The sequence below is a fragment of the Rousettus aegyptiacus genome, unplaced genomic scaffold (genome assembly GCF_014176215.1).
Source record: "Rousettus aegyptiacus isolate mRouAeg1 unplaced genomic scaffold, mRouAeg1.p scaffold_m13_p_17, whole genome shotgun sequence".
NCBI lineage: Eukaryota > Metazoa > Chordata > Mammalia > Chiroptera > Pteropodidae > Rousettus > Rousettus aegyptiacus.
The window spans coordinates 21,457,498-21,477,521 of NW_023416292.1; the positions used below are offsets into that span (position 1 = coordinate 21,457,498).

General features: G+C 56.3%; 1 protein-coding gene and 1 long non-coding RNA gene across 5 annotated transcripts in view; one reads left to right on the top strand and one right to left on the bottom strand.

Annotated features, from left to right (window-relative positions):
* ADCY10 (adenylate cyclase 10) overlaps window positions 1–20,024 on the top strand; it is a 44,008-nt gene that overhangs the window by 19,583 nt on the left and 4,401 nt on the right. For 3 of the 4 annotated variants that reach the window (XM_016148579.2, XM_016148580.2, XM_016148581.2), the window contains 16 exons: window positions 1,394–1,547; window positions 2,033–2,225; window positions 2,729–2,815; window positions 5,446–5,720; window positions 6,777–6,913; window positions 8,217–8,369; window positions 9,484–9,762; window positions 9,906–10,196; window positions 13,191–13,260; window positions 13,515–13,746; window positions 15,529–15,636; window positions 16,072–16,247; window positions 17,095–17,251; window positions 18,786–18,990; window positions 19,068–19,164; window positions 19,637–19,752. In XM_016148579.2, the coding sequence (XP_016004065.1) occupies window positions 1,394–1,547; window positions 2,033–2,225; window positions 2,729–2,815; window positions 5,446–5,720; window positions 6,777–6,913; window positions 8,217–8,369; window positions 9,484–9,762; window positions 9,906–10,196; window positions 13,191–13,260; window positions 13,515–13,746; window positions 15,529–15,636; window positions 16,072–16,247; window positions 17,095–17,251; window positions 18,786–18,990; window positions 19,068–19,164; window positions 19,637–19,752 (2,730 nt within the window). The remainder of the gene's footprint in view (window positions 1–1,393; window positions 1,548–2,032; window positions 2,226–2,728; window positions 2,816–5,445; window positions 5,721–6,776; window positions 6,914–8,216; window positions 8,370–9,483; window positions 9,763–9,905; window positions 10,197–13,190; window positions 13,261–13,514; window positions 13,747–15,528; window positions 15,637–16,071; window positions 16,248–17,094; window positions 17,252–18,785; window positions 18,991–19,067; window positions 19,165–19,636; window positions 19,753–20,024) is intronic. The other variant, XM_016148585.2, reaches the window with a different exon arrangement.
* Window positions 11,024–14,684, bottom strand: LOC118612856. Its single transcript, XR_004955179.1, has 2 exons — window positions 14,017–14,684; window positions 11,024–13,668 (listed from the first exon to the last, which is right to left on the bottom strand). It is a non-coding gene; the product is annotated as an uncharacterized LOC118612856 (long non-coding RNA).

The window sequence follows — 20,024 nt, forward strand, 5'->3', positions numbered from 1 at the left end:
CCGTGAAGGCGGCTTGTGGGTTCTGAAGCCAGCCATCTCTGGTGCCGCCGTGACTTCCTACTGCCAGACCTCGACGTCGCTAATGGTGCCATCGTAAATTAAATCCTGGTCATAACTGTGTAGGGCAGTTGAGAGGAGGCTCCATCCCATTTGGGGTACGTCGGGACAGAATCTCAACGTCGGCAGAGCCTAGGAGAAGGCGACAGTTCCAGCACCGCACAGGGCACTCGGGCCAGCGGCAGCGCCCCAAGCTCCCAGCACGCAGGCGGTGCTCGGACTCTGCCAGCAAATCAGCTTCTGCAAGTCCAGGTCCCCACGCTCCTGGACGCTAGAAAGGGGAAGGCGAGCCCACGCTCACCCCTCTCCGGAGCTTTACTTTCCATCCTAGGATATTCTTGTTGTTGTGATAGTGACCGACAGTAACTGGACCCCCCAACCAACCCCCCTTCCGCAAGACTAAGGACTCAGGGAGACTGTCGCGGTAGGGCGCAGCGGGGTGGCGTGCAGCATCCCTCAGTCTGGTCCGGCGGCCTCGCATCCCGGTTCCACCAGTGTGAGGTAGAGGTCAGGCCCTCGTGTCTTGCTTTGAATCTGCAGCCAAAAACAGACTGTTGGGAATATGGAAAAGGCCCTTCTTTCACGAGAGCTCCTGTAAGTGAGCGCGTGTGCGCCAGCAACACAGGCGACGATACAGTGATAGTAAACGGGATTTTCTTTAGGGTCGAACGCGCACAGTAGGCCCAGAGATCAGAGCCTCGTTTAGGTAAAAACAAGGCGCACGGACATCGGGTCGGGCTGACTGTATTCTAGATCCAGCTGAAAACACAATCCATGAGGCCTAATCTGTGCACGTCCTATGTGAACACGACACAGAAGGTTCTGCTGGGCAGCCTTCTGAGGCTCATCTGCCGCATTCCTGTGTGAGCCTCAGGCCAACGGAACACACATCTCACAAAACCCAAGTTCAAATGCATATTCAGAAAGGGAATAATGTAATAATCTATAGATTACTTCTATTGTGCTATAGATAAAAAGAAAAAAAAAAGAATTAGAATCAGATAGCCCTGGCTTAATTCTTGCTTGTGAAATCTAAGCAAATCTCAGTTTTCTGCAAAAAAATTAAATGGACATTATAATGAGCATTGTTAGAATACTTCCCCTCACAGCTTGTGGTCCTCAAATAAAACTGAAAAAACCACATTGTTAACTGGAAAGCTTTGGAGAAAGATTTTGAAAATTCTTAATGTGCACAGGACCTCGAGAAAGTCCATGCGCAATGCCACGGAAACTCCCAAGTTCTCCTTAAATGTAGTATCACAATGTGCTGTTTTATATCTCTAGACTATTTCATGTTGATCGGGTTTACTCCCTTTTTAAAAAATAAAACTGACAGGACGTGATAAGGAGATCAAATACTTCATGTACACTATGAAGGAGTTTTTGGGGTCCAACTGCAGCCGCGTCCTCATGTACGAAGGACTGTCGGGGTACGGAAAAAGCCAGATACTTATGGAAGCCGAGTGCCTGGCCCAGCGCGAGAACCACCGGTGAGTGTCCTGCAGCAGCCGCCTCTCGTGAACCTCTCTCATGAACCGGAGGACCCCGTTGTCCTCCAGACTCTCATCTGCTTTAACACTCCACCCCTTTCTGTAATTTGCCTTTTGGAAGCTACCCACAGTCTATCGATTATCGGGTGCCACGCACCCTTGTGCTAAATAAATAATTAATGATAGACATATTAAAGCCAGGAAACGGGGAGCTGGGATGACTCTTCGAGATCCTACTCGGTCGCACAGGGGAGAGGACGAGAGCCTGTACCCAGGCGGAGGGCGGAGGACGGAGGGCGAAGGAAAAGGGGGCGGTGGGAGGAGGGGCCGCATCGTAGGCAGGAACGAATGCGGGCTTCCTGGTCGCTGGGGCGAGTCTGGCACCACCCCCGAGCATGCAGAGTCAGTGCTTTCATTTAACCCTTATTATTTTCAAAAAATACGTTTAAAAACTTTCTTCTCCTTCTTGACTTTCTTCTAAACAGGACTATCGCTATTGCCTTGACTAAGATCAGCTTTCAACAAAATTTTTATACCATCCAGATACTCATGGCCATTGTACTAGGTCTGGATGTTTGTAAACACTACAAAGAACGACAGACCAACATTCAAAACAGAGTCAAAACACTGTTGGAAGAAAAGTTCTACTGCCTTCTCAATGACATTTTCCATGTCCAGGTAACTCGCTAGTATGAGACTTCTGCAAGAAATGGTGACGGGCCAGATGTAGCAACTCCTCCCTGATGTCTTATGGCTTAGCATCTCTTTGGCCTTTGTTATTCTTTTCTTGTCTCACCTGGAGAACTGGGGAGTGAGGAAACGGCTCCTAGTCCTCCCCGAATGAGCGCCCACTTTCCTTAGACACATCGAAGGTGTCCAGAAATGCCATGCTCAAGGAAAACCAAATACCACCTGCCGATCCATTTTTTTCTCACCTTCCCATCATAGTTAAACACTGCTAGCTAGTCTGGGGCACAGAGTCACTCTGCTCCCACAGGTGACTGCCCATATCCATTAGATTCAATGACATAGGGCATCAGAGATGGAATTGATGTTAAGGATTATCTAACACGTGAGGATTCTGCGGCACAGGACAATAACGTGATTTGCCCAGAGTCACACAACTAGGAGTTCCTTTTGCTTTTTGTCCATACTCAGTATTCTCATTAATCTTTATACAGTTCCCTATTTCACGAGAGGCTTCCAAGATGACCACTTTGAAAAAGCAAAAGCAGTTGGAAGCATTGTTTCTGAAGATCCTGGAGCAAGTAAGAAAGTCTGTGGGTTAAGAAATGGGGGGAGGAAAACTGGGCAGTTTACCCCAAAGGTAGGTGGCCTGAGGGGTTCAGACTCTTCAGGCAAGAGGCTTGGAGGTGTGTGAAAGCTTCGTCCCAACGTGCTTAATTCTCCTCCATCCTTTCATACCTCAAGGTGAGAGTCTGTTGGGAATGTAGCTACTCTTGGATGGAGCCCCTTAACCTCACTGCTGAGAGTCTGGCCTCTCCTTCAAACCGGCCCTCTTCGCCTCCGCGTCTCTGTGAGGCGCAGCGTGTCTAAGGGGCTGCGTGTGCAGGCGCTGCCGTCGGGCTGCCAGGCCCGGGACCCCGAGGCCGATTACTTGCTCCCTGGGCAGCCTTGAGCAAGTGACTTAACCTGTCTGTGCTTCTGTTTTATCACCTATAAAATGGGAAACAATAGTACCTAGCGCGCCGGGTCGTGAGGTTTAGATGACCAGATCACACACGCAGCACTTAGAACGGGGCCTCTCTCATCGGAAACACGCGACCGGTGCCCGCGCCTCCTCTGAGCGATCTCATCGCCGTCCACTGGACGCCGAGATCGCCGAGTTCACACTCCAGTCCCCGCCCCCCTCAGAAGCCCCGGAACCGTGTTTCCAAAAGCCTCCTGTAAGTCCGCCTGAATGTGGCGCCCACGTAGCTCAGCGTCCAGCAGTAAATGCAGCTTTCTCCTACTCCAGTGCCTTTTCTTCCTCATTCTGACTAGAACCTTGATTTAGTTAGCGACAAATTTGTCCATCAGAGACCTGCCAGAGAATAGGCAAGTCGCACCAACCCTGTGTTTTTGCTCTGCAAATAAGACGAAAGCCAAAGATTTTTGTTTTTTTAACCTGGCGAAATGCTACTTGTCCTTCAATGTCACCTCTTTGGTGAGAACTTTCCAGATCGCTAGGCATACCAGTGATGAATCTTCCACTGTGCTCCTGTTAGCATCTCTATCCTATTTTTGGTTATATCCACCCCTACCACATAGCAATTCGTTATTCCTTATATGTGCATCTTTCCCCCTCTGAGGGACAGCAAGCCTCTTACTCGTTTTTGTATTACCATTAACCAGCAGAGTGCCTGGCATATAAGACATGCCCACGACAGGTTTGTGGCATTATATCACGTTTATAATCAAACATCCACTCAGGCAGATAGATAAGCAAAAGAATGTTGGTAGTTTCTGAATGTCAGGCCTTGGACTGTTTACGTCACAAGTATCCAGGAAGCTTCTTTAAAAATACACGGATCTCTGTGTTCTGCCCTGAAATATTCAAAAGAACTCGGGTCAGGCTTAGGAGTCTGTTTGGCTGTTTGGTTTTGTTGGAGAACTTCTCGGTGGTTCCAATGTCCCCTCTGGTTTGGAAGCCACTGCTCAAGCTGTGTTTTAACCATGGGCTGTGATGACAATCTTTGGATCGTTTATTCTCTGTGTGACCTTGGCAAGTTCCTTAACCTCTCTGTGCTAAATTTTCTCAGTAAGGAGACTCAGTAGTACTACCTGATGTGAGTGTCATGCAGATTAAATGAGTTAATTTACGTGAGAGCACCACACAGTGCCGGAAGGTTGTGAGTGCAATGCAAATGTTATTCACCTTAGAGAGAATCCAATTCAACCTCCTCTTTTTAAATATGAAGAAACTGGAGTCAATGATGGACTATTGAAATCATGCTTTTGGGGGTCCTGCTTTACTCTCCTCAATTCACAAATAATACACTGACAACACCAGTAATTACGACGTTCTCAGGGTCAGTGAAGAGCTAAATTCCTGGTAACAAAATGAAGCCATCAGGGCAAACTCACTATGTGTAAGGGATAAGGCAGGTTAGAACACTTTGCAATAATTGTCTTATGTAATCTGGAATTTTAAAGTGGCCTTTGTTGCTCTTGTTTATAAAAACATAGAGGAAAAGAATGGGTAAGCCCATCTCTCCCCAGAGGGAACCAAGAGAAGCCGAGAGCACCCGGGGCAGCAGGCAGGGGACAGCTTTTCTGTTTAGACGCCCCACGCAGCAGAGACGCGGGGCCTGCTGCACAACGGCGCTACCAAGACTGGAGGACACTGGGTCCCCGGCACCTGGGGTCGCACCCGGCCCTGACGGGTGCCCGTTAATGCTTAGCGAGCGGCTATGCATTTGGATGAGCTGGCGGGAGGGCGTCTGGACGAGGACGGGGACGCGTGTTCTGTCCTATGCGTCATATACACTCGAACACAGAGTTCGAGCTCTGGGCAGAGTGAGCCGCCGGCCGGGGCAGCCTCCGTCAGCAGAACTGAGCAGATGTCAAGTTGACATCCCCAGGAGGCCTTCGTTTGCTAACAGATTGAAATGATTTGTCGGAAACGTCAATTATTTTTGTGTGGCTGCAACCCCACCTATCCTGCAAATGTGTGTCATCTATGCACAAAGATCTGACCGAGTAAGAGTCCATTCCAGCCAGCTCTGTCCAAATCACCGCAGATTTCAAGGTAGTGGAGCCTAAATTAACACGAAGTCATTGGAGAGAAAAGATTTAACTCAGCACCACAAAACCACACGCGTGGCCTGGTCCGCACGCGTGGTCGAGAACCAGAAGTCCTAGGGCATTTTCCTTTCTGTTTCTCTCCCGTGTCCAGAAAGCGAAGGAGGAAAGGATCATTTTCATCATCGACGAGGCCCAGTTTGTGGACCTGGCCTCCTGGGCCTTTATGGAGAAGCTCATCCGGACCGTCCCCATCTGCATCGTCATGTCCCTGTGCCCCTTTCCCAGGCTGCCCTGTGCGGCCGCCGGCGCCATCATAAAGAACAGGAACACCACCTACGTCGCCATCGGCGCCCTGCGGCCCGAGGACATCCGCAACAAGGTCTGCCTGGACCTCAACGTCGAGGGCATCCCCAAAGAGCTGGACTCGTGAGTGCCCCGCTTCACCCCCGAGGTCCTGACGCCTGCGCTCACTGCCCTGGTCTGGACGTCGCCGGACGCCCCACGGGCGTCCGAAAGTGCCGTGTCAGTGCTCTTGCTGGCCCTGCCTTTCCGGGGCGCCCTTCGTCACGCTCGGGAGCGGGGAAGCTGCTCCCCTTCTCCTCGTGCGGTCCCTAGGACGCCTTCCCAGAGCCTGCTCAGCGACATCAGGGCCGCGTCCCCGTCTTCATGATGGGTGTGGCTTTGCGCTAGGCCATCCTTAGTCAGGACGTCACCAGGGGCAAGCGACACGACAAGCAGTACATGTGTGCGTGGGCGCGTTTGTCCTGTACGTGTGTATGTATGTGTGCATACGTACACACACACGCATGCAGGTGTGTACACACGCAGTGCGTGTGTGTGCGTGTGTCTGTCTACACGCACTTACCGCATGACCTAGCAATCCCAGTGCGTCTAGAGATCTACCGCAGAGGCATGTTGATAAAAGTGTGAAGTGACGTGAACAAAGTTCTCACGGAGAACCAACTGCATCGTCTGTGTTAGTAAAAGACCCCGACGCTCCGAACGCCCGTCTCCAGGGGGCGGTCGGGACCGCGCAGGTGCAGGCGCGTGCGCACGGCGGGCCCGCACGGCGGCGGAGACCGACGAGGAGGGCCCGCGACGTGGCGGAGGGGCGGGCCAGGACGTGTCGCCGAGCGGCGCGGCGCCGCGCACGGGCGGGAGGGCTGGCGCGCGCGCGCGTCCGCGTGAGGCTGCCGCGAGGACGCTGAGACGGAAAAGCCGCGACTGCGGAGAGGGTGACCTTTAAGGCCGGGCGCGGAACGGAGACGGGGAATGTGTTTTCTGTAGTTTTGGCTTTGGAAAGATGTTAAATGGTTTATATAAATTTTTTTTTTAATGAAAGAAAAAGAATCTCTAAAAACGGAAAATAAACTGAAACCAGTAGAGAATGAGACGAGAGAATTTTCAAGGGGTTGAGAAGACTCGAACGGGTCTCCCAGAGCCACGCTCTCGGCGCAAACGGGCCGCCGCGTTTTCCTGCAGGTACCTGGTGGAGGGCAGCTGTGGGATCCCGTTCTACTGCGAAGAGTTGCTGAGAAACCTTGACCATCACAGGGTGCTCGTTTTCCACCCGCTGGAGTGCGAGGAGAAGACAAACGTGACCTGGAATAACCTGTTCAGTAAGTGCCACAGGCTGGCTCTGTCCCCCCGTCCCCTGCAGAGAGGAGGCCAGCATGGCCGTGTCCATGGTCTGCCTTCCCCAAGGGCGGAGGGTCTGGGCAGGCCAGGAATGTCAGACCCGACATCCGAGATCATGAGAGAATGTGGCATTGTCTGCGACCCCCCGAACTGTCGTACACCTGCGGTAGACGTGAAAGAACACGGGGCACCTCAAAGCTAGGGTGGGAACTCAGGGGGCTTACACAGCGTCTGAGGAGAGGAGGGTCCTTGTTTTCCAGAAGTAACACTACGAGCTCAGAGTGAATGGTCAGCAAGGGCCCCACGCTACAGAGACGTGGAAGAGGGCGAGCTTCGAGACGATGGCACGAAGGAGGCCAGCTGGACTTTTAAGAGAAATGATTCTAGTGAAGGGAGAAGGGGGGCGACGAGGGGGGAGGGGGAGGAAGCCGGAATGCAGGGGCGAAGGCTCACGCGAGTGAGAGAGGGGTGCCCGTGGCGGCTGGACAGCCGTCCGGGGGGTCGGCAGGGATGAAAACTCCACACGCTAGCCAAAAAGGAAGAAAAGAAAAGAAAGGAAGGGGAAGGAACGAGGACGAGGAAGAAAGGAAGTGTGCTTTGACACAGCGGAGACCCTTCGCGTCACCGAACGCTGAAGGGACGTAGCCTCGTCCATGGAAAGAGAGGGTAGAAAGCGGAGCTGTGGTCACAAGCAAACTCGGGCCGGAGGCGCAGGCCCCGGCGCCGCGCGAGCCGTCCGACTGCCGTGCCCTGGAGCTCGTCGGCCCGGGCCGGCCGCGTTCACTGTCGCGTCCTCACAGCACCCCGCCGGCATGCATTCTGGGGCGGCCAGAGACGAAACCACCAGGCACGTCTCCCATGCGAACCCCTCGCCATTCTACGCATCTTCCGATGCTTGTCACGCCACGGGCAGAGTCCCCGCGGTGCGTGTGCTTCGGAGCGTGGGCGTGGGCGCGTGCACACAAGCACACGTCGCGGTGCGCTGAGATACGTCCCGATGATCTTTGAATCGAACTTCTGTAAAACTGCATGTGCTACGGAAGACTTCCAATAGTCACGACCCACCCTTGGGGGGTGGGCAGCAGAACAGCAGTTGAGTGAATTTAGATTTTCCAGGATCGGCTTCACTTAAACCGCATTCCAGACGTTCGCTGAGCCGGCGTGGCCCAGCCCGGCCCAGCCCGGCCTGCTCCCGCTCCCGTGAGATCCAGCTCGGAGTTTCCGGGAAAATCAGGAGAATGGCAGCGATGACTTTCGCTTTTCTCCCCTTTTATTTCCCTGCAGAGAGTCTTTCTAAACCGACAGAGAAATTAAAAATGCTGGAATGCCACGGTGAGGAGGAGGAGGAGGAGGAGGAGGAAGAGGAGCCCCGCGAAGTCTGTCACCTCGCTGGTGGCGTCAGACTGAAAAACTTGTCCCCGCCGGCTTCGCTGAAGGGTAAAGTTCAGCTCGGTGACCACGGGCCCCTCCCCCTTCCGCCTTCTCTGTGGCAACTGTAAACTGGAAGAGAGGAAGGAGGTCAGAGGAGGGGGGCTGGTTCTCTGTCGCCCCACGCAATGGCCCGGGTTCGCCCTCGCGTGGTTTCTCCACTTGGGAATAGCGGCCACAGCCCCTCGTGCATATTCTGGGGGTCCGAACAGTTTTCCTCAACTGCAGAAAAGAATGAGGTGTATTCACTTAAACAGAAATCCAATAATGAGAGAGAAAAATGTAAGACTGAGAGTTTTGCTGCCACGAAGGATGTTGATGTGGGAGAGATGTTATTATCTTTTTAAAGAAAATGACTTTAAAGCAATGTTCTCATATGCATTCGGCTCCAATTCACACCATCTAGAAAGAACTTCAGATGTTTCAAAGGATGACCTGGGATGCCTCGAGGTTCCCGGTCCTCAGAGGAGTGTGTAGCTCTCGCCTGGGTTTTCACTTACTCTGCCTGCCAGAGAAGGAAGGTAGACTAGCTTGGCTTCTGCAGTGTTCTGTGAACAAGGCGCAAAGTTCCAGTTTTGTCCCCGATGAGGGTGCTGCGATGGGAAGGGGTCTGTTCACGTGAGCTACGATGCTGAGCTTAGGTGTGAAGTCGGCATGGGCGCTAGGAACCCTCCGGCACTGTCGTAAGCACAGGGATGGTAACGGATGGTCACGAGAATGAAAGAATCCCCAGGGAAGAGAGAGCGAAGCCTGGCTGCTAGGAGGTTCCCGGGACAGAGAAGGCCAGGCAGAGACGTCACCACAAACAGGGATGGCGGGCCTTGCGCCCGCCGTGGCCACCGCGACCCCGCTCCTCACGAGCCCCTGTTCACGCTTCCACACCACGTTGGAACAGCTGGAAATGGACCTCACTTTTGTCCGGCCATGGTGCCCTGCGTATTTCGAGACCACAGCATCTGCATTTTTTGTGTCCCCAGCATAAGTGCCATCTGTGGAGCGGGCACTAAGCAAACGCTTCCCTTGGCTCCGCTTGGCTGGGTTTCTGTGGGCAAGCACTGTCGAGCGGGACAGCTTCGGTAAGGACCGATGACCAGCCCCCCGTTGTGTGGCTTTCCACCTGCAGAAATCTCTCTGGTGCAGCTGGACAGCATGAGCCTTTCCCACCAGATGCTGGTGAGGTGCGCCGCCATCATCGGCCTGACGTTCACCACGGAGCTGCTGCTGGAGATCCTCCCTTGCTGGAACATGAAGATGATGATCACGGCCCTGGCCATGCTGGTGGGGGACAACATCTTCGACTGTTTCCGGAGCAGCAAGGATCTCCAAGTGGCCCTGAATCATAACTCGGCCTCGTTCGAGGTGAACTACCGCTCCCTATCTCTGAAGCCCAACGCAGGCATGGGTGAGTAGTGCCTGCCGGCGACTTGCGCGCCCACCCGGGCGCAGGCGCAGGCGCAGGCGCACGCGAGCCCTCGCACTGACCCGCGTGGGGTGGCGGGGGCCGCGCGCTGCCTTCCACCTGGCCGAAGCCCCTGTGCCCCCCAGCTCACATGGAGGAGGAGCAGCTGCATGACCTGGAGAGGGAGGTCATCGAGTGCCACATCATCCGGTTCTGCAAGCCGATGATGCAGAAGACGGCCTACGAGCTGTGGCTCAAGGACCAGAAGAAGGACATGCACCTGAAGTGTGCCCGCTTCTTGGAGGAGAGCGCCCACAAGTGCCACCGCTGCCGCAGCGGGGACTTCGTCCCCTATCACCACTTCGCCGTGGACATCCGGCTCAACTCCCTGGACCTGCGCACCATCCGGAAGATGGTGAAGGCCCAGGGGTTCAAAAGTAAACCTCCTTCGTTGCTAAACGGGCCTAGCCACCCCCGGGGAGTGTGGCGGCTGAGGCCTGGCAGGCCAGGGTCTGGACCTGGAGCGTCTCGAGTCCCGGGGTGCAATGAGCCAGGAGAGGTTGGCAGCGGAGGCCTGGGGGAGGGGCGGAGCTGGGGTGCGTGTGCGGAACCAGTCCCACCGGGAGACACCGAGGCAGGATTAGGGGGTAAGGACTCTGGCAAAATGGGGTGTGGCCAGAGCTCAAATTAAAATGTCCAGATTCACAGCAAGGGACGGGATTCTGGGGCGGGGGTGCGAGGGATGTGGGCCGGGGTGGGGTCCGCCATGGTAACGCGGGAGGGAGAGAGATGGCGAGGGAGAGGCGTTTCTTGGCAGATAAGAAGGTTGTTGCTTTCTCCATCTGGTTTGAATTGCCCTTTTAGAGGAGAGCAGGTAGAGGGAATTATAAAGGGCCAGGCAGGTCAGGGCTCCAGAGAGAGGCTTCAGGCTTCAGGGCAGGGACTCAAGACCATCTGTGAAACGGAAGTGCAAAAGTTCCAAACCGAGCACACAAGCCAGCCGTGTGATCTGTGGAGGCACAGTGGGGTTCAGGGCCCAGGCCCCGCGGGCGTGGTGGGCATCAGGCTTAGGGCGGCAACGCCCGCCCCTTCCGGCCCTCGCTCGGGGGCGGCCGGGACACCGGCGTCACACCGCCTGCTCTGGCCGATGGCCACGGTGGCCATGCCTGGATCTGGTTGGAAACGCAGAGCCCACCAGCGGATGAGTCCTGTGGTATAAGGGTATTAAAAACTGGGAAGAAATCGATGTGAAGCACCCAGCACAGAATAGGTACAAATTATTTATGATCGTTCGTTCTCTTTTTGCACACATTCTCATCTGATCCTCATATTATCAACCCTTTAAGATGGAGGGTTCTTTCCATTTTATACGTGAGAAAATTGAGGTCCTGGAAGATTAAAGAACGTGTGCGATTGCCACAGAGCCAGTGACAGATGTTATCCGGTGCCAGGCGTTGCAGTGCCCACGCTCGCACCGGGCTTGGGCTTCCGGGCCCTCGCGGCCGAGGAGGTCGAGGTCGGAAGCCGTTCCCAGATGCAGCCTCGGGTGCAGCCGGCGATTGATTCCTTTTCCATTCCGTTTTGACTCTCGATCAGGGAGGAAGCAGCTTTGCGCGGTGGCTGCGGCCACGCGACTGCCGGCCCAGCCCCGTTTTTAAGATCGAGGCGCTGGGCCATCGTCGGAGTCCGTGGAGACGTGGAGACGCTCTGCCCGTGTGGGGCTCGAGTCCCCGGAGGGCAGCAGGAGCCTCGCCCGTCGGGGCGGGAAGGCGCTCGAGGGGCGGACGCGCAGGCAGCACGAGCATTTAGTACCTTTCCCCACGCGCATTGTATTTTCCCAAAACTGGAACTGTGCTCTGCTGAAAGCACATGTGTGACATGACGTTGGAATTGAAATTTGTACCCAGCACTAACGTACCATGGGTGCTGCAAACCAAAGTGAGGTAAAAAGAGGGATGAACAGGATTTACAAAAGAAATAGTCGGATCCTCCAGCCAGACTCATAAACATGAGGAAGGGTGTGGAGAGGACAGGGATTCGTGAAGAGATCCCTTTGCTGAGAGCCCACCAGGTCCCGTGTGGCCTCACGTTGGTCGCCTCACGTTGGTCGCCTCCCTCATCACCCCAACCCTGATGAGGTGTCTTCCTCGGAATCGACCAGAGGACACGGAGCGCAGGGCCCGCCTCGCCCCTAGGAAGGCAGGGGCGGCCTGTGGGTGCGCTGGGATGGGCCCGCCCTCCAGAGTCCGCGGCAGGAAGCGCGAGCGTTTCTCGCGGCTCTGTAGTCAACGGCAGATGTCAGGCTTGGGGATATGACACTGAAAGCCATTGGCGTACGGATGGGATTTGAAGTCAAGGGCAGATGATGTTTCCGAGAAGGGAATTTGGCTGGAAAAGGGAGCCCAGGACCAAACTGAGGCTCGCCGACGTCTGGCAGGCTGGCAGCGGGGTGACGGCCGGCGAGGGAGGGAGCCGCGGGAGTCCTCGACCGCATTAAATAGGCTCGAAAGATGCGACCTTTGGCTCTAGCAGTGTGGGCGCCACGGGTCATGGTGACAAGGAGTGGTTTTAGAGGAGGAAGAGAGTCAGGCACGATCCAGTGTACCCAGCGTCCAGTCAGTAAGAGACACTAGACGGCAGGGCAGAGAGGTGGGCGGACGGCTCCTCATACGGCCTGGGAGGGCCAAGGGGGCCGGGCTGCGTGGAGGCGGACCGCGCGCACGGCGTGGGCGCTCACCGTGGGAGCGAGGGCACCGAGGGCCCTCACAGGTGGTGACCGGTGCTTACGTTGTGTTCTTATCAATTCAGAGGTCTGTGGACTGGTGCATTTGCCTCAAAGCCAGGAGGCCTGGGTTCGGGCCTGTCTCCAACACTAACAGATGTACGACTGAAGACAGGTCCCCTCCCCTCTCCAGGGAGCTTCCTTCTCTCAGCAGAGACGTGGCTCGATGCGACCATCTCCTCTGCTTTCTGTTTTAAGATCATTATGAAAGTTTCTACATTGTTGAAGTTAGTGTCCGCTGAAGGTTTTAAATTCAAGGTTCTCTGCCCTCGAGTTAGCCTTCGGGGTGTTACATTTAAATGTCTCCATTTCTCCACTTAAAACGGATGCCACATTCTTCCAATCGTTACTTTGTGATTTCAGTAGCTGCGGGATAAATTAGCCAAGACTCTGTCATCATCTATAGCAAACCTCAACATTTCAGTGGCTTAACTCAACAGAATGATAGTTGTTGTTTTTCTTTCTTTTCTTTTCTCTTTTTCCTTGCATGTAGTCGCAGGGCATCAGTTGAGATGTGGTGGGGACTGGGAAGTGTAGTTCCTGGCCGGGCAGCAGCAACGGTGTCTTGAAAGGGGTCTTTGGTGGGCACCAGATGTTTCTGCCTCATGGAGTATTTCAATGAACCATATGATTTTTATTTATTTTCTAGATAAAGAAGAAACCAACCTTTCCAAGACAGGGATTGTCAAGAAGCGTGATATATTTTCTGAAAACCTCAGGTACTGGCATATGTAATATTTTAGGAGGCAGAGCACCAACAATTGTCATGAAATCATTTGTCTGGCCAGCACTTCTGGCCTTTTTGGTACAAGTGGAGAAATGTTGCGGGGGGGCGGGAGTGGTGAGTTTGGTCAGTGGTACCCACACTGAGTTTTCTTGTCTTGCCCTTTTCTTAGTTTTTAAAGATATTTTCATGTCGAAAGCTAACCCGTATTACAAGTTATTACTCCCATTTGTTTCTGCATTTGGACAGTTCCGATGAGATAAGTGAAAGGATCTTGAATTTCTTTGACTCCGTTATAATGAAAATGAGGACGTTGGAGGAAGACATCATCCCTTTGGAAGCTTGCCAGTGTGAGGAGATCCTAGAGGTGGTCATCATGCCTCTGGCTCACCATTTTCTGGCTCTGGGAGAAAACAACAAAGCCTTGTATTACTTCCTAGAAATTGCGTCTGCGTATCTCATCATGGACGATAACTACATGGTAAGCAGTTTCTGCCCCGCTGCCCCCCGCCCTCGGGGCCACGCCGAGGCCGCGGCCAGAGGGCGGCGCCCCGCACGCTGCGGCTTCCCGCTCCTGTCCCCGCCAGCGCCTCCTCCTTTTGCAAATCCGACTGCTCAGAAGGGAAATGACCTGAGATGACGAAAAGCGAGTTAGAACAGATCACGGCCGGCATCAAACATCATTAAGACACTGCCACGTTTAGAAACCTGCCGTGACTTGTCTATCTGCGTTTAAGGGCGGGGACCCTACCTGGTTCCCGGGGTGATGCAGAGGGGACCCATGGTCGCGGTGCTCCGGCCTTGGCGGCCTTCTGCTCGCCCCGGCTGCCTGGACGCCTGTAACGGGTCTTTTGGACATGTGCGAATCTGGTTTTAATCTTCTAATTTGTGCTAAATCCTCACACGTCCCTTTAGATGGCCAAAGCCCTGGTGCATGTTTCTCCAGGGTAACTGTAAATAAAGATCCAGGGCAATGCGCCCGTGGAAACGTGGGGGTGTGAGACGCAGACTCGCATAAGAAGGGCTCCCCGTGAAGCAAGGTGGGGAGCTCTGCGCTGGCTCAGGCGGAGCGGTTTCCTCACTGGGCTGTGTCGGAGGTGAAGAAACGCGTCAGCATGCCGGAGGGCTTGGGAAACGCCGTGTTTCCAAATCCATCTGACCTCAGGTCGCTGTCCCTGGAGCAGCTGGCTGGACGAAGCTTTTGTGAAGTCCCCTGAGGAAAATCCCCCCTGGGCCTGGCTGCCTGGCCCCGGCCACTTCAGGGAGAGCTTCACTGCCCAGCAGCATGGCCGCAGCCCGCCGGGCCCTCCCCGGCGGCCTGCTCCACGGTTTACAGTCGGTTTACAGTTGCCGTTGGTCACAGCAGCCTGACCGACCTTCGCATCTTAGATTTACATAAAACTTTGAAAATCAAAACAGATCCGTGGGCCCCAGTTCTCTCAACTATTCCTGTTGAGAATGAATGTCTCCTAGGCAAATTTCATACTCGCATGTGGGGACGAGAAGAGATGGCCTGCGAGCCCCAGGGAGAGGAGGGTTGGGGATCCCTGGCGCCAGCTCGCTAAACCTGCACGCATGGCCGTTCCGCTCCGTAGGGAGCGAGGTGCCCAGGGAATGGGGAGCCGAGCCCCGGAGCAAGGTCCCGGCACGTCCCAGGTGCACCTCTCGCCCATCAGTCTGCGGGACCGGGCTGGCGGCCAGCCCCTGTCTCCCCGCCTCCTGCCTCCCGCTCATGCCCCTTGGGCTACATGAGATTCGGGGTGTTGCTTCACCTTCAAGTCTGACCTCGCCCAGCTGTTCACGTGTGCCAGGGCCCTCCTGCCCAACAAAGTCAGAAGGCAAAGTGAGGAGAGGCGCTCAGGGCCAAGGCGACGGGCGTGGCTCGTCGCTCCTCCCAGCATGGGGGCCGGTTCCCCTAGCCGTGGGCGCCTACCTGCTGGTGGGAACGGGGAGGCTGAGGATGGAGTTACTCCCAGGAGGAACTTGCCTTGGGGACAGTTCAGTGAGGTGACAGCAGGGGGGACATGGGGAGATTTCTCGATTCGCCCTCCAGAGTGAGCGACTCGGGGACCAAGACAGACGTGAGGCGACCTGCGTCTAAGCGGGGGCCGTACGCGCCCCGGTCCTGTCTGGTGTGGGGGGCTGACCGGGTGCTGGGGGTGGGGCGGCGGCGGCTCCCGGCCTCGCCCTGCAGCGGCGTCCGGGGCGACGGCCGCGCCGTGGTCTGGATCCCCGCCGACCCCCCGCTTGCGACTCTTCGCAGGCTTACACGTATTTGAACGAGGGGGAGAGGTTGCTGAAAACGCTCAAGGATAAAAAGTCCTGGAGCCAGACTTTCGAGCTGGCCACCTTCTACTGCCTCAAAGGTCAGGTAAGGCGGCACCGAACACGCCACTGACCCGCGACTCGCCGCTGGGACTTTGCATAGGGGAGGCGACGGTCATCCCTGTACCTTCCATACCCGCCTCCCGACCCCTGCCACAGACCCCTCCCCGGGCTCCGGACTCCCCACCACCACTCGCCAGCAGCAAGGTCTTGCTTGTCGTGACATCATCATGAAATGTTTTTCTAATAACCTCAAAAAGCGGACATGAGCGGGCGAACGCTTTCCCGGCGGTGGGTGCCAGACCCTGGTCGCTCAGGCGTCCTCACCCGTGCACCCGGGAGACCCTTGCTGTCGTGCCAGGCACAGGGGCGGTTTTGTCCCTGGGCCACAAATTACCTTTTTCGGATAAGACTCCCAAGAATACGGATCGCTGGCACATGCCGCCTGAGAGCGGAACCGCTGCTCGTCCCGTCCCCACAGGTCTGTTTCAACATGGGCCAGATGGTGCTCGCCAAGAAGACGCTGAGGAAGGCCCTGAAGCTCCTCAACCGAGTGTTTCCCTCCAACTTGGTCTCCCTGTGTCTCCAGACCCACGTCGAGAAAAAGAGACACTTCCGTTACATGAATCAGGAGGCCCAAGAGGGCCCATCTCCAGGGTAAGAGGGGCAGCCGGGAGGGCCGGGGGCCCCACCTCACTCGGCAGAGACAGGGCAGCGACGCACTCGGGGACCCCAGCCCCTGAGCGGTGCTGGCGGCCGGGGCGCTGAGGGCGCAGGGCCAGCATGCCCCGCCGGGGCCCCCAGGGCTCCACAGACTTCTCGTTGCGTCCTCACGTGGTGGAAGGGGTGGGGAGCACGGGGGACCCCTTCTGTGACGGGGTCCACCCTCAGGACCTGATAGGAGTCAACATACGAATTTTAGGGGGAAGCATATAGAACACAGCAGGATGTAATTGTTAAAAATGTTCGATTCCCTCGCGGAGCTGAGAGCTGGCCCTCGGCGAGGACATGCAGTGGAGGCCTTGGCACAGGGGACAGGCGGGGCAGGCGGCGGGCGGGGCGTGAGTCCGGGAGCCCCACATTCCGACGCGTGGCTTGGCGTGAATTACTCGACCCGAGTCTCGCCTTCTGCTCGCGTGTAACGGGCCTCCTCATTCCTTCCTGTCTTACAGGGCTGTCACCAGAATCAAATGTGATTAAATTAAAAGGTATAAGTGTGCTTTATAAGTAGCTTCATTTAAGTAACAATGACCTGACCGTTGATTTACATAAATTATCTTAATGAGTCCTCACAAAGTAGGTGTCTTAGTCCCCATCTGGCAGTGGAGAAAAGGTGTTTCAGGAAAATCTGTGTTTGCTGGTGACGGAGGGCGGACTGCAGCCCAACGCCGCTCAGACCCGAAGCCTGCGGCGGGGACCGCGGGGACCGCGGGCCGCTGTGCCCGCCGGCGCCGGCGCTGACGCCCGCCCTCCGCGCCCGCGTGCGCGCTTGGCCTCGTGGCAGGAGGAAGAGGCTGGCGCAGCTGCACCAGCAGACGGCCTGCTTCTCCCTGCTGTGGAAGATCTACAGCCTGAACTACTTCTTCCACTACAAGTACTACGCTCAGCTGGCGGCCCTGATGCAGGTGAACACGGCCCTGGAGACGCAGGATGCTTTCCAGGTACCGAGTTTTCGTAGCATCTCATCTGGGGGGAGAAGCCCGGGGAAAGCGAATTGGACTCGAGACCGCAGCCCGACGGCGAGCGCCACTCCGGCGGGCGAGGCCGGGAAGCTGCTCGGCCGCGCCCCACCTGTCTGCCGAGAGGGACCTGGTTCTTTATACAGATACATCACGGGTGGGTTTCTCCAGGTGCGATCATGTCCTCTCGGGATCACTAGTCACCCAGTTACGGGAAACGGCAGAATGGGCCGCGGTGTGGCAGGCGCTGACACTCCCAGGGGGGGTCCGTCCCCACCGCGGGCTCCTCCCGGCAAAGCAGGGTCCCTACGTGCAGAAGGCCAGGTTTGATGCCCGGGGGCCACCCTCCTCTCTTCCTTCGGTTCCTTAAATATCTAAGTTCGATCCCATCTTGGGGTCTTTGCACTAGATGACTCCTCCGCCTGGAATGCTCCTCTCTTGACCTTGACTGTGGTCTCTGCTTGGCTGGAGGTCACCTCTCAGTTACGCCTCTCTTGACCAACTAACCCAGCCACTCCCTAGCTTGTCATCGCGTTTCAGAAGCTCTCATTACCATCCCATTGTTTTTCTCCTTGGTTGGCTTGTGGCCTGTGTCCCCTGCCAGGGACCTTGTCTGTTACCTTGTTCACACCCTGAGCTCCTGGAAAAGTGTCTGTCCCGAGTAGGTGCGGATCCAATATTTATGGGATGAAATGCGTTACTCCTCCATACTTGGGGCCATGTCCTAAACGCGTGGCAGAGTCGGGGGGCAGGGGAAGATGCAACAGAAAAGTCAAAACCGGAAAGCGAATCGAAAGACACGTGTTTCCGAGACGGCTGTGACCGAGGGCCGCGCGGCGGGGACGCTGCTCCCCTGGGTGTCAGACGCCGCGGAGGCCCTGGGAGCAGGAGCACAGACGGACCCGGGAGGACTGAGTGGAGCCTCCAGGCCCACGTCTGTCCGCTGTGACCTCCGGCACGGCCTCCGGGCTCCCGCCCTCCCGGGATGTGGGCTGGGCGGCCCTGGGCTGCCTGTCCCCGCTGGTAGCGTTACCTGCTCTGAGAAAGCGAAGCAACCTTCCTTTCCTGTTAAATTTTTAAAAATCACTGCACGTCTGTTAAAACAAATGAGACATCACAGAAATACGTAACATAAAAAATGAGGTTCCTCTCCTCCCTCAATCTCTTGTCCAGCCCCAATAAGCAGGTAAGTACTTTTGACCTCGGCAGCGAGTCCCTTCCTGGCTTTTCACTGTGCGGACAGATATCCACATATATCAGCTATTGCTTTTATTTTTCATGAAAATTAAAATTCCCGAATTTTGTTTAAGGACTCTGTGGGCAAGAGGGGCCATCGAGTTGTCCTGGACGACCTGGTAAATAGGCGGCAGGCACTCGGCTTAATTTCTGTCCCTACGTCAGCGCCATTCCCAAGCTTGATGCACACGTGTGCCCCGCGGGCGCCGGGCGGGCACCGGGCTCTCTGCTCGGGCTCCCCGCTCCATCCGGCCCCTGCGCTCCCCACGCTGCTTTCCAGATTACCAAAGCCTACCTGGAGCTCTCGCTGCACCACCAGCTGGCTGGCGACCAGGGCGTGTGGTTCAAATACGAGATCATGGCCATGGAGCACATCTTCAGCCTCCCCCTGAAGGGCGAGGGCATCGAGATCGTGGCTTACGCGGCCACCATGCTGGGCCACACCAAGCTCATGATGGGTCACCTGGAGCTGGCCACTGACTTAGGTAAGGGCGGCCTGAGCAAGAGGGGACATGCGGCTACATGCGACACCCGGAAGTAGACGAGAGCGTTTTCCCCTCAGGCTCGCGAGCCCAGAAGCTGTGGGCGCTGCTCCGGAACCCCAAGCAGCAGTTCGAAAGCCTCTGCTGGCTCAGTAGATGTCTCCTCCTGAAGAACAGGTGTGCGGTCTCAAAGCACTTTCCAGAACCAGGGGCGGGAAGCTGCGGAGACGGGGCATTCTGAGCTCCCTCGTCCCGGCCACAGAGTGGGGAAGGGAGAGGGCTCGCGGCGAGAGACCACCCTCTGGAGTCCACTGCTGGCCACTAGAATTCCTCCACCTCGTCGCTCCGGCCAGGGACTGGAGGAGAGACGGCCGGCCATCCCCACCCTGGGGTGTCAGGCCTCCAGGGAAGGGGACACGCCTGGCAGGGGCGGCAACGCCCAGAGACCAGCGGTGCTGGGACCAGGGGCCCCCACGGCGCCGGCGCTGCTCGCCCACAAAAGCAGCCTGCAGGGAGGTCTGGGAGCGGGCTGAAGTCCGCTACGGGGTGGATTTGGTTGTGAATTACCGGGCAGGACTGAGACTAAACAGGAGCCAGACTCCTCCCCCCTCCCTCCCCCCTCCTCCCCGCTGCCTTCTCTCGTCCCCAGACACAAGCATTTGATCCAGGTCCTGGAGTGTCTGTGGGACCTGTCCGTGGTGGAAGGGCACATCTTCGGCAAGGCCTTCTTCTACTTCGTCTGCATGGACGTCATGCTTTATTCTGGTGAGGGCGGCCTGCAGCTTTTCGAGGCTGGGGCTGTGACACTCGTGCTGGTGTGGCATGGCAGCTCTCAGGGCGGGGCTCGGAGACCCCTAGACGGGGAAGTGGGGAGCGGAGGCTCCTCCTGGAAGGTCAAGGGTCCCGAGAGACCGGGACAGAGGAGCATGGGTCCAGAGGGACCCGCCGGGCAGGAGCCGTCAGTGAAAGTATCAGATCCGCATACGCTCGGTGACAGAGGCTGAGGGTGCCACTCTGTGTCTGTCACTAGGGCGTTC